At 38.3% G+C, this 13,802-nt stretch overlaps 1 protein-coding gene across 1 annotated transcript in view; it reads right to left on the minus strand.

Moving 5' to 3' along the window:
* Snx7 (sorting nexin 7) overlaps positions 1–13,802 on the minus strand; it is an 82,340-nt gene that overhangs the window by 40,967 nt on the left and 27,571 nt on the right. The window contains exons 4-7 of the mRNA XM_057793692.1: positions 13,075–13,239; positions 11,307–11,505; positions 7,526–7,725; positions 4,053–4,139 (exon numbers count right to left, since the gene is read on the minus strand). Coding sequence (XP_057649675.1) covers positions 4,053–4,139; positions 7,526–7,725; positions 11,307–11,505; positions 13,075–13,239 — 651 coding nt within the window. The remainder of the gene's footprint in view (positions 1–4,052; positions 4,140–7,525; positions 7,726–11,306; positions 11,506–13,074; positions 13,240–13,802) is intronic.

Below are 13,802 nucleotides of genomic sequence, written 5' to 3' on the forward strand. Positions count from 1 at the left end.
GCCCAAGTCTGAGTTCCTCATATTCCCCCTTAAATTCATTCTTCCCAGAGCTTTCCCCTTCCTAACTAATGTTAATTATTTCCTTCCATTTACTCAGTCCTCAAAGTGCAGAATCTTTCTAACTTCCCTAATCTCACTGTAAACAACCCACCAACAAAGAGCTCTTCCTCTCAAAGATACTCCGGGTGTGACCACTCCACCTCTTTTTCACACCACCAAGAACAATTTTAAGTGAGTAATTACTTGGATGTTGTTTCTCAGCATCTAACTGATTGTTTCTCATGTTTCTCAGCATGATTCATGAGGACCAGTCTTCTTGATCTTCCTCCTTATCCTTCTCCTGCCTAGAACACACACTCCCACAGCAGCTACTCAACAAAATTCCGCCAGAATTTTGTTGAATATCTCTTCTCAAAATGTCACCATATTGTGATCTGAAGTGGCACATTTCTAAGCTTCTTCTTTACTTTATTTCTCGGTGTTGAGAGCCATCATTTGCCTCTCATCAGCTAGAAATAACAAAGTTAATTCAGCCGCCTGTCCACGAGGTAACAAGGAGTCTGTTCTCTACCTGTCTGTCTCCAATTAACCCTTCTCTGCAATCCACCATTACCTCTTCAGTTCAAGATCTCACTATATGTGCACAAAATATGGAGTTTCCTTTCCTTTAGCTGATGAGAAAGGCTCCCAGCCCAACTGCTTCCATCCTCCTGGTAGTTACATCCCCTCAGTTCTCTGGTCCCTTCAGCGCACACATCCATCTAGATTCCCCCAATTTGACATGCGTTTTGAACTTATACCACCTTTAATAATATCTATTTTCCACATTCTCCCTACATGTCAATGAGCAATGTATTTGCCATTTACAGGACTTAACGCAAACATCACTTCCCCATGGCATCAATAATAATAACCACTAACAACTACTGTGTGTGTATGCTATAATGTAAGTAATTTACTACCACTGTAACATTCAGTCTTTAAACAAGTCTACTAGAAAGATGCTAATAATTTCTGCTAAAAAAAACATGATGTAAAGAGAGGCTAAAAATATTTTTAAAATTGTCCTACAAGAGTTGTTTGTAAGTCTATCTAATGCTAAAGCATAAATAACAAACCTTTCAATGAACAGCTGATTTGACTTTGAAATAAGCATTCTGCTTTTAGGAAGCAGACGTCATTTTGAAACTACTCATTGGCTGTTTTGAGATAAGAAGTTCAGACCACAAACTCTAACAAGCACCCATTTTACAATAAGCTGGATAGTAAGACCAAAATTTCACTGTCAAACACAGTTTTAGATATATAAAAACATGTCAGTGGTGGATATATCTATGTGAGGAGCATAACTGGCCATGGTGCCATTATTAGCTAGCTCCTATATACAGTGACAAGAAATGTAAAAAAGATTAGAGCCTTGTATTACTTACTACTCAACCCAGTTAAAAGTCACCTGGTGTATTCAGCATGACCTGTACAGTGATACTCTGCTGCTGTCTTTATAAGCAGACATTATAATCCTCCTAATTTTCGAATACTTGGTAGCAGCTTCATTTCACCTAGCTTCTCATTACAAGTTGTTTATTGTTGCTTATTGGCTTTGCACGTGGCATCCCGCCCTGAACTGGGCTTGATAAAGCCTCCAAAGACAGCCTCAGGAGGACTCCATAGAAATGGCCCCAAGGCTGTCTCCAAAGTGGCCCTGTCTCAGTTGCCATGGTAAACAACTAGGCAGATTGCTATATTCAGTTCGCTGCCAGGGTCGCCATGGTGACTGCGAAGGCCTGCTCCTTAGAAGGACCTCACAAGGGCAGGTTTCCATAGTGACACCCATCCTGCATATTTCCAAGCAACATCTTTTTGGCTGTCCAGTGACCAATCATGGCAGATTCATTTGTGGGTGATTCCTGAAGGTTGCTAACAATGCATCATGGCACACGGGGATTTTAGTCTGTATAAAACACAAGACTGTGGTGGGCATAGCTATGTGATGAGCGAAAGGACATATAAACACAAGATTTAAAAATGTACATGCGGAATTTTATAAATCATTAAACTAGACAGATCTGTTTTGATGAGTAATAAAGTAAAATTTTAAAACTTGTCAATGAATATACATCAATTTAAAAAACTTGCAATGCTTCCCTTAAATATGACTGCTTCAAACCTTAATTTCAGGATATAGTAGAATAATTAAATTTTAAAAATTCCCCAATTTTATAACAACTATGAGGGAATTAAATACAGTGGGCACCAAACACACACACATACCACACACACACACACACACAAAGAATATATCAATTACTTAACTTTGAATTTAAAAAATAACTTAATGTAGGAGGGAGGGTCCCCCTGAACAAATGCTGCCTTTGTAAATCATGTTATTATTCTCTGGAAATGTTAAAGTCTCTAGTATTTACTCGAGTAGAAAATTTTGACTAAGCACTAGTCTTAAGGATTATTAAAATAATTTAACAAATAGAAAATAAATACTGATGTTCAAATGATTTAATTAAAATTTCTGTATATGTCTACTCTTTTTTTTCCTTCCAGTAGACTCTAAGAAAACAAGACAAACACAAATACAAGCTTGTAGGGAAAATGTTAATTTTCCATTTCTTTTCTTTCCTCTTCCTTTGATTACTAAGCTCCTCCATATATATATATATATTCCCCATTATCCTCCTTTGTGGATTTGTTTCCCTAGCTCTGGTCACAGAATTTCAGTTTGGAAAATACACAGAATCAAGAAACAAGAGTGAAGTTCCCAGTCAGATTTTAACGAAGTGTCAGTGTTTTTCACAAGTTGGGTTTGTAGAGATCTCTTGATTTTAGACTTTGGTAAGTTCTCATGAACCAGAGCAGTTATTGAGATGTTTATTCTTTCACTAAATATCTACTGAGTGACTGGCACAGTCCACTTCATACGGGCTAGGAATACTCAGTGAACAAATCACCAATTCCTGCCCTTAAAGTGTTTTCATTATAGACAGGGAGAGGAGGCAAAGAGGGGAGAGTTTGAGGAGGACACAGGAGGTTGTGAAGGAATTAGAAAATAAAATTCTATGTTATAAAATGGTTAAAGCAAGGAGAAGGGATCAAAACCCACTATTAGGTGCAGTTATGGAGGCTACAATATAACAGTTTCACAGGGGTTTCAAGGATTCCCTGACCACCGATTTGACCAAGTGTACTAAATACCTAGTCAATGCCAATCTAAATATTTATTTAAACTAAAAAAGCATTCTTCATAGAACATTCAATACAAGTTAATGTAGATGAGTGAATTTTCCTAAGTTTTCACGGTGAAGCAGTGTGGACTTGACAGTCAACAGCATCGGCTCCAACACTGTTGTGTTGCAACAGCAAAACTTAGGCAAACTCTCCCTGCCAAGCCATCCTCATTCATAAAGATACAAATTGGAATTCTACTGCTAATGTTGAGTGGAAAATATATACAAATTCACCGAAGTATCAATACTAAAATGCTGTGAACACAATGACATAACATCAGAAATTCAGTTACTCTAGAGTATCCGGCAAAAAATAAATATATAAATTGGACGGGTGCTATGAAAAAATGTTGGTTGAAACAGAATTGATGATGAGGTTTCCCCATGATGGGAAAGCATAAGAATGAATTATAATATACAATTTCACGAGTGAAATTTCCCATGTTATAAAGGAAGGAATTAAATTTAAAAAGGAGTTTATTTGCCAAGACACTTGCAAAATGTGCATTTTTTTCCCCACTGAGTACTGATCTGAAATGATGTTAAGTACTTTTTACATCCACTTCTAACACAGTGTGTCCTTTTGAAATATAGTTCCACATTTCCTTATAGCACAAGTCAATGAAAGCCACAAAGATAGAGAAACACAAGCGCTAAACTTGAAGACTTACAGGACAGTATGTTAGAGGCCTTTTAGAAGAACTTTGAGTATTCTTTGTTGAATACTAACAAGCAACCACACAACAAAGCTCTATATCCTTAGAGTTTTTAGACAGTGCTTTCTAAATAATTTTATCAACAAATTATAAGACATACCAGATCAACATCGGCTTTTTTGTAGGTCAGAGCTTCAACTTTGGAGTCCAGTTCTGTTTGTATTTGATCTCTTCTTTTCATAACGCCCTTCATATCAAAATAAAAAAAAAAGGATAAATCAAGCTGGGGTTTGCTGTAATATTCTTCTCCCATAACAACTATTTTTATTTTTGAATATTAATAATCACGGGGAATATAGTTCTGATGTAATCAGTCATTTGGGGTAATAATATTTTTATAGTTTAGGTTTCTTTACTCTTTAAAATCTCAATTGCTATTAATATTTAAAAATAATTTTTATAAATGTTTTATTATGTTTCCCAAAGCACATTTTATCAGTTTAAACACTACATGTATGCTGATGGCAAAGTCTTCAAAGAGACCAGAATGGGAACAAATAAGCAATAAATTCTATCATCCACTGGTGAATCTGAGGGAGACATGGGTCACTAACCTGGAAATATCTATAATCATTGGAGCATCTCATTTGACCCCAAAAGGACAGTTAATCAAATTACCAACTAACACAAACCAGAGAGCTGAAACATGCATTTACATCTTAAGAATTTTGCTGTAGCTCAAAGTGTGTGAATATTCATCCACTAGCCAAGCTTTGATGAGATATCATGGCTTCTTTGGCTAACTGATAGCCCAAGCTTGTCTTCTTATATAACTATGACTTCATGTCTCAGTGTACTTAAACTTAAGACACCCCTGTGAATCAATGGAAATGAAGGACCCATGTAAAACTTTATTTTCCTGGTCTTTCAGATTACCTTTCCTTAGGCAACTCAAATTTAGACTTCAACATCATAGGCACGAGGACTGGTTCCATGTGATCATCTTTCCCTGGGCTTAACAATGTTAACTAATGGGATATTAAATCTGACTCTGGGTAGGCAAACACTCCATCAGTAACAGAAGAGACATGTAAAGTGTAAAAGAGAGAAGCATCGAGACTTGGTAAGGTGCGTGGAAGTCAAAGAACACATGATTCAAGTATCTAATGAAATAAATACTTATAAAGTATTTCAATGAAAACTAGGAGGCACTGGGTTAAAAATGTGTCCAGAGACATATTGAGTCAAGTTTCTCTCCTCTCAGAATTGCCTCTCTCTGGTAATTTACAGGTAGTTAAGAGCTGCTAGAGCTAAGGGCCTCATGAGGTTATGAGAAATCTATAGGCTGTTAATTCTTGCTAGGGAAAGGAGAGAAATTTTCTTCAGTGGTGTTACCACTAAAAAGTTGGTCATGTTCCTATAACCATCCTCTTTGTTCTTGTAAGCAACCCAATAAAATTTAGTGGTTCAAATCAGTGACTCAATCAAACAAGCAAGCAAGCAATAAAGCCAATCAATCAAGCAATCAACCAACCAATAAAAAAGGCATGAAAGTGGAAGTTGGGAAGAAAAGTATCTGGAACAATGAGGATGTGAATATGATGAAAATATATGCATACATGAAGATGGCATAATGAAGCCAATTATGCACAAAGATATGCTATATAAGAAACAAAGTAGATTAAAATTTTTCCTAATCTCGAAAAAAAACAACAGAAAATTCCATGAATTATCACAAATTTCTTTATAACATTAACTTTGCTTAATGTCAAGATTCCTCTTTAGTGGTTTGAGTAGGTATGGTCCACCATAGACCCATGTATCTGAATGCTTTGCCTATAGGGAGTGACACTCTTAGGAGGTATGCCCTGGTTGAGTAGGTATGGCCTTGTTGGAGGGAGTGTGTCATTGTGGAGGCAGCTGTGAGGTCTTACATGCTCAAGTCTGGTCAGTAGGACACAGAAACCTTCTGCTGCCCGTGAATCAAGATGTAGAACGCACAGCTCCTTCAACAGCATCATGAATGCCTGCCAACTGCTATGTCCTGCTATGATGATAATGAACTAATGCTCTGAAACTGTAAGCCATACCCAATTAAACGTTTTCCTTTATAAGCACTGCCCTAGTCGTGCAGTCTGCCCACAGCCACAGAAACCCTAACTAACACACCCAATTTTTCCTCTAATCAAAATGACTTCTACTATAATTAAATTCCACATACTTGGGGTATACTTCTGTACTGTGCTTCACATTTATAAATATATTTTGAATATAAATATATACTTCATACGATTACACAATTTTAATTATTATTTTTATCAAGATATCGCTACTGATTATTTTAACTCAGATTACAAGATCCCAATAGAAAAAGAAGCAAAACAGTACTATAAAAAGTACTGGTTACATCATTGGTGACTATAAAATAATTCAATCACTGAGTAGCTAAATAATAATTCTTTCTAGTAGATATTATGATTTTCCAGGACTTTAATTACGCAAGAATTTGCTTTATTGATTCCTATCTTGACTTAGCACAGGGATGGATAAATACTATCTGATTGCTGAAAGAAAACCGACAAAGCAGATTTCCCTGAAGAATCATAAAGAGATAATAATGAGAGAAAACCAAGAGTTCAGCCAAGGAGATGTGAAGCCTAGGACTCTGATAAACAAGTAGTGTTTGTTTATGGAAGACTCCCCAGAATACAGATAAGAACAAAGTCTGAAAAGTTCACGCAAGATCTAATGACTCTCTCAAAGAAAGCCTAAACATGATAAACATGTAAACAAGAGAAGGACCTCATGTTTAAAAGGCTACCTTACCTAAATAGAAACAATTTTTGAAAAAAGATTCCTAGAAATCAAGGGTGTAAAACATCAGAAATCAATCACGGTTCCAACTATAAACAGAAGGGGCTATATTGGAGTATATGATTATACTCCCTTGTGGCTAGCCTATACCATTTCCCTAAAACAGTAGACACCAGAAGGAGCCATTTTTCTGTACAGCACACTGAGAGCAAAGGGCGATACAGGAAATAAAATTGGCACTACAGACAGCACTACCAAATGCAAGAATCTGGGAATTTTAAGTTGAACTGAGGAAGAAGAATGTAAAATGTGGATATAAAAAACAAAAGGTTTTCAAATGGTGGAAGAGAACATTTTAACTTAAAAAATTTCATTTCAGAAGCAGCCTGAAGGCAAAGCAGATATCAAGCCCCTACTCAATCATGCTCTACATAAAATATACATAATACATATTAAGTATGTTCTAAAATCATAAATGATAAAGGAGAGTAACTCTGGGGGAAATAAATCTATAAGACACACAAAAGGAATGTTTTGAAATAAAACGTTTAAGTGCTAGAAGACTGGTCCTGAAGTAAATCTTAATTGAGGATGCTTTGGATTGACAACAATCATATAAATCGTTGGTGCTGCTATTGAGCATTCTAATCCTCCTCTACGTGGTTTTCCAGTCATTGATTCATGGATGCTGTGAACAGATATCCCTTGGGCATCTACATGTAAAACATCCCACAGGAAAGAGGACAGGAAAGAGTGGTGGAAACACAGAGACAGGATCAAGCAGGGAAGAGCAGTGAGACTTTTGCTGGAGTGGCTTACCATTAGCATCTCACTGTAGAGCACGTACTCATGGACAACAGGGAGTAAGACCTCTGACAGCCCGGACATCCGCTTCTCAGTGGCCTTACAGCACTGGTCAATGCAGCTGGCGATGCCTTTCAATGTGTCAACCAGGTCTTCTTCTGATGCTGACCACACAGTATGAATGGGGCCATATTCTTTCATTTCATCCAAATAATCTAAAACAAAGAAGCGACAGCCAATTTACATTTTAATACACATTTTTATTTGTATTTACTTGGTTGGTTGTGAAACTGTGTGCTACATGTGTTTGTGCATCCACTGAGACCAGAAGAGGGGGTTGGGACCCTTGGGGATAGATTTGCAAGCTGTAATGAGCCAACATCCTCTGGGAGAGCAGTAAGCACTCTTAAATGCTGAGCCATCTCTGCAGCCCCTAAAAATGTTTTTCTTTTTCAAAATTCCTGTATCATAGACAATATGACAGGACATTGTTTCATTCTATACATTCACACTTGGATATAAGCAAATGCTTATATTATCATTAGTTAATATAATACCATCATGTTAACTAACCAGCTATCCCAGGTTGTACAAGTCAGTTTTTAAAGTTCCACTCTCTAGGTATAAACAAAATTGGATGTCCTTTTCACTGTCCAGGCTTGGAAAAATATATCATACAACCATCATAGCTATTATAAACTTCCACCTATCATATACCTGAGTATATCAGAGCCTAAAGATGTCCTAAACAAAATCTGTCTTTCTCCTTTTCTTTTAACTATATACACTGTCCAGTAGTAATCATGGCCCATTGACTAAGCAAATCTACAGGGCTCCTCCCTATACTCTCAAAGCATCACCATAAGCACAATGATACTCTTTACATTTAATCTTCTGTCTATGCCGGTACAATTCACCGAGATCTATTCTGCCAAGTGAAGCTGCTACTAGCACAACTTATTTTTTCATGATCAAGTGAACTCAAGATGTTTCAAAATAATAAAGACACGAGTGATCTCATGACGATAAAGGTGTCAGTCTAACTTCTTAACTTCACTCTTCTGGGTCTAGGTTCATCTTGCGTAAAGAGTGATGACACTAAACCAGAAAACAAAACCTTGAACAGTTCTGTCCTCAGGGTGTGTGCTCATTGATGGTTATTGTTAGGTAGCTATTTTTACCAAAGCGCTTTCTTTAAATTACACAGCATTCAACTCACACCGATATGCCAACATTTATTAATTCCCCTGGAATTCAACTCATAATATATGTATCAAGTACACTGTGCAGTCTGCTAGGCAGGTATAGTTGCAACCTCTTCCTTAGTCCAGAGCACAGAGAAGCAAGGCGACATGTGCTCAACAGCCAAATAAACTGGGGAGCAGAAAAGAAAAGAAAGCCAAGCATATTTTTTAAGTGGAGAATGAAAAACATCAAAAGAGAAATTGTCCTCAAATATTTCCTAATGTGGATATGAATGAATGACCTGCACAGATGAAGACTCCAAAATTCCCAAAGGACTCTCCATTAATATGAGTGGAATCTAGTCCTCCAGGTCTGTTAAGTGGGCTTTATCTCTCTTTTCCTTTTTTTTTTAAAATCAACATTTCTCATATAATATAGTTTGATCAAGTTTTCCCTTCCTCAAATCCCTTCTGGCCTTAAATAATGAGAATTCTCCAGGACAGGCTGGAAGCAATGACTCCGACAACAAGAACTTGACATGACAAAGTCTGTAAGGATCAAGGTTCCTTCACAAAGAGTAAAGTCTACTAAACATCCTCTTTGCCAGTAATTTCAAAGCTTGTGGACACCCTTATCACTCTTACGTGTCAATAATTTCCACAGAATGCTTTGAGTTGCTACCCAGCCTAACTGTGTATTCAGAACCTGCTTCAGAGTTCTGCAATCACAGAACCTAGCTAAAATCATTAACTTCCTGAGAATAATAAAAACAGTAAACCCGGTATAGGGCTGCATACCTGACTCCTAGCATGAGGTCAGCTAGACAGAATACATTTTGAGATCCCATGCAAAGAGGAAAGAAAGAAAAGAAAGGAGGAAGGAAGGAAAGAAAGAAGAAAGGGAGAGGAAGGAAGGAAGAAAGGAAGAAAGAAAGAAGAAATGAAAACATAAAGAGGATCAAACCCAATGATTAAACTGCATTCAGTCACTACATAGCAAAGACTGCACATCTTCTAGGAAAATAATTGCGTTTTTTTAAAAAATTATTTCTTTGTTAATTCTCTGTATGTTTCGGTATGTATATATGTATGTGAGTGTGCTCATCCATGTGTCTGCACATAGAGGCTAGTGGTTTATGTTTGGTGCCTTCCTCTATGACTTTCGCCTTTTATTTTCAGGCAGGAAGGATCTCACGGCGAATCTAGAGCTCCCCTGCCTTTGGCTAGGCTGACTAGGCAGGGAGCCTCTAGGATCCACCTGTCTTTCCTCCTCAGCTCTGCAGCTGCAGAGCTACAGATGGCGAGCCTTTGCGCCCAGGTTTGCACGGTTTCGGAAGATAGAAACTCAGTTTCCCACACTCCCGCAGCAAAGTACTTCAACCACTGAGCCGTCTCCTACTTCCAAACTCCTTTTTCCCCTTTACATACATTTACTTATTTATCTGGGGAGCGGTGTAGCACATGTGCCACAGGGCACCCATGGAGGTCAGAGGACAACTTGAAGAAGTGGATCTCTCCTTGGCCCACACGGCAGCTATCGACATAGTACAGACCAGAAATAAGATCAAATTTCCCTCTGCCTATCTGCAAGGGCCTTACAGTTTAATGACAGATGTAGACAATCAAGAAATTAACAAATAAGCCATCGATCGGTACAATAACTTCTGTTTGTATGTGACCCTTCGTCTCCACTACCAACATATATTAGAAAACGTGTTTGCTGATTCAGCTGTCTCTTGTAGTATTAAAATTAGAAAATAAAAATCATTTAGGAATAGGAATAGAACTACTGAAAACTAAAGATTAGCCTGATCTGTAAAAGGCAGTTAATAGTAAAGTCTTTATGACACGCATGGAAGGTGTTAACACATCATTCTGCCCCCAACACCACTAGTAAAACACGAGAGAATATGAAAACTGCAACTCCTAAAATGTCATTCTTTCACTTCTGGGTCAAGTTCATGTTGAATCTTGATACTACCACGGTAGAACTAAATTCAAAATCTCAAGCTCAGACCTAGAGTTGCCGTCATGGTCTACACACAGAAGCCAGAACAGCTAGAGCTCCACAGAACCAAATGAAAAGTGGCCACAACTACCTAAAAACACTTAGGAAATGTGTGTATGTGTGTGCAGGGTAAATATGTGTGTAAATGTATGAGTGTGTGTGTGTGTGTGTGTGTGTGAACTAGTGCACATGCATGAGTGTGCAGGTGTGAGTGTGGTGGGGGTGTCAGAAGTTAACCTTGGGTGCTGTTCCTTAGGAAGTAATTACTTTGTTTCATGAGAAGGGTCCTTGAGTGGGACATTAGGATTACCGACTCAAACCGACCTATTGGACAATGATCCCCAGAGATCTACCTGCCTCTGTCTTCCTAGCACCAGGATTCTATGCTTATGCTACTACATAAAGTGTGTATGCTAAGCACTTTATAGACTGAGCCACCTCTCCAGTTTCTGAAAATTTTTCAATGGATGGCAGAGCATGAGTCATGATTTATAAGTAAAATCCTAACAGGGTCAACCACACCACATCCCACATCACAGCAGCCAAAGTGAAGATCCAAAAGAGGCCGAACATCTGTATAACCATCTTAGGTGACCCGACGTACCCCTTTCTTCCTTGTAAATTCTCTGAGATATTTTATCTATCAAATTGATTTTCTGGCTAAACGTCTCGATGAAGTTGTTCATTTCTGTGAACTCATCCGGCCGGTTCCTCACTCCTCTCATGGAGGATGCCACGGCTCTGACTGTCTGCCCCATCCTGCTCAGCAAGCCAGGCCCTTGCTTCTTATAAGAAGACAGTTCCTAGAAACAAAAAGAGAAAGGAGTGCGGTGTGTCAATCAGCAGCATCCCACAGTGTGGTGAGTCAATCAGCAGCATCCCACAGAGCAGCAAAGAGTGAGACAGAAACAGCAACACACTGCACTGTGTGTCTTTTAAAGCACATGCATTTGAGGCATCTAAATTTATTTTTGGTAACATCCTCCCACACTCCAGTCTACTGGATAAATAGTCCATTTCAAAGCACTTGTGTAAATCAGGTGGGCAGTCTTTTCTCAAAGCATACATCTTTAAAACAATAACCCTGGGATCACGGATCAAGAAGATACCCAAGAAGTACATGATGTGATAGGAAATCTATATTCCTTTCTTTTTGATTTATGTTCATGTTATGTTCATGTGGGTGTGTTTGCCTGAATGTATATATGTCTCACATTAATGCAGTGCCCTTAAAAGCCAAAAGAGGGTGTCAAATCCCCTGAAACTGAAGTTACAGACAGTTGTAAACTGAATTCAGATCCTCTGCAAGGGGAGCAAGTGCTCTTAAACATTATCTCTCCAGTCCCCAACCTATATTTTAGAGCAGGTATTCCATATAAAAATGACCTCAAGATGATTTCTTAGGTTCCACATTAATAGTGAAAAGAGTGGAAAGCTTGATAAATTTTTCAAGTATAATAGCAGATTATTTATTGAGAGCTTGATACGTTCCAGTAACTACAAGCATCATCTTAAAAGTACAACTGAGAATAAACCCATGTTCTATTATCTTCCTCATTTTCAAAGGGAAATAGCGGCACAGGTAGAGCAAGTTCAAGATGTACAAGCAATTAAGCAATGGGAGGACGTGGGCGTGGATCACAGCAATCTGAATTTAGAGGTTCCACTGCTCCACTGCTCCACAGGACACACTGTGCCTCCTTCAAGTTCTCATCTTAGTTTATAAGACATTCTCCCATCACGGCTCTTCACCCAACTGCAGTGGGTAGATTGGGACGCCACCTCCGCTGACTGACTGTCTGCAGAGGAAGCTGTTTAATAAGACACGTAGCTAGTTATTTCAGAGTTAACATGGCAGAGAGAGATACAGACAAAAAAAAAAAAAAAAAAAAGAAAGAAAGAAACAAACAAAAATAAACAAGAACATTCTATAAAAGGCTTTGCAGCCCAGGAAAATCATCCCTTAAGAAATACAGTGTGCTTAAGTGAACAACAAAGCAAAGAGAACTCATGGATTTTGAGAAGGGCTGCAGCATTTGTGAAACGTATTTGGGATCAAATAAATTGGAGAGCAAAACACATAGGAGATCTATATACACGGAAAAGAAGGAACTCAGGCTGGAAGCTGAAGGAAGATCTGCTTGCTTTAGCAGAGGGGGGAGTGGGCGGAGCTCGTCCCTTAAAGGGACAGGGCAGACCATTACAGTCATTCCTGAAGAAGTTGCTCAAGGGTCTTTAAAAAAAGCACAATTGACTAACACACTTCAAGGGCACCTTTAACTAATGTGTAAAGGCAAGAAAGAGGGAGGATACAGTCTTTTGCACATGTGGACACTAAGGGAGTCTTATGAATACAAAATAGAACCATTTACCCAGGCCTGTGCAGTGAGGAAAACCTTGAAATCTTCATTAAATGTTAAAGTTGGATGATCAGCGATCCTGTTCAGAAACTTATGCAACGCCTTCCTGCGGGTTTCGATGAAGTCATCCTGGAAACGCTCCACCATCCCTTTCACGATAAACTTTTCTGGCAATGGCTGAGACCAAAAATAAAAACAATAACTATCTGAGAAAACATGGGTTTGACAGTGGACTAATTGCGGACGGAGATGGAGACAGGCTACATGGGGGGGACAGTCAAAACTAAGTTTACATGCCAATATATAAAAAAAAGAAAATATGTATTTAAAAAAAATCTATCTGAGGGTTAGTAAGATGGCCTAGCGGGTAAAGGCACTTGCTGTCAAGTCTGACAACCTGAGTTTCATTCCCAGGATTCACATGGTGGAAGACCAGGCTGACTACCTGAGTTCAATCTCTTGTGATCCACATAGTAGAAGGAGAATCTCCCTCCAGCCCACCCTCTGTGCCCAGCATCCCAAGTAGTTCTGAGACCTCTATACACATATGCATAAAAAAACAAAACATCAGTCCATATTACAATAGTTTTAAAAAATCTATAGGTAGGTTAAAGGGATTGGAAGTAAATGTTCCTAAGACACTGAATTTTAGTACCTTTAAAGGAATTGTGGTTTAGACATTCTAAAATACTCATGCTAGTACAGTGACTACAATATAAACAAAAACAACCACAAATCCT

This window comes from Chionomys nivalis, chromosome 18, assembly GCF_950005125.1.
Source record: "Chionomys nivalis chromosome 18, mChiNiv1.1, whole genome shotgun sequence".
In the NCBI taxonomy this organism is placed as follows: domain Eukaryota; kingdom Metazoa; phylum Chordata; class Mammalia; order Rodentia; family Cricetidae; genus Chionomys; species Chionomys nivalis.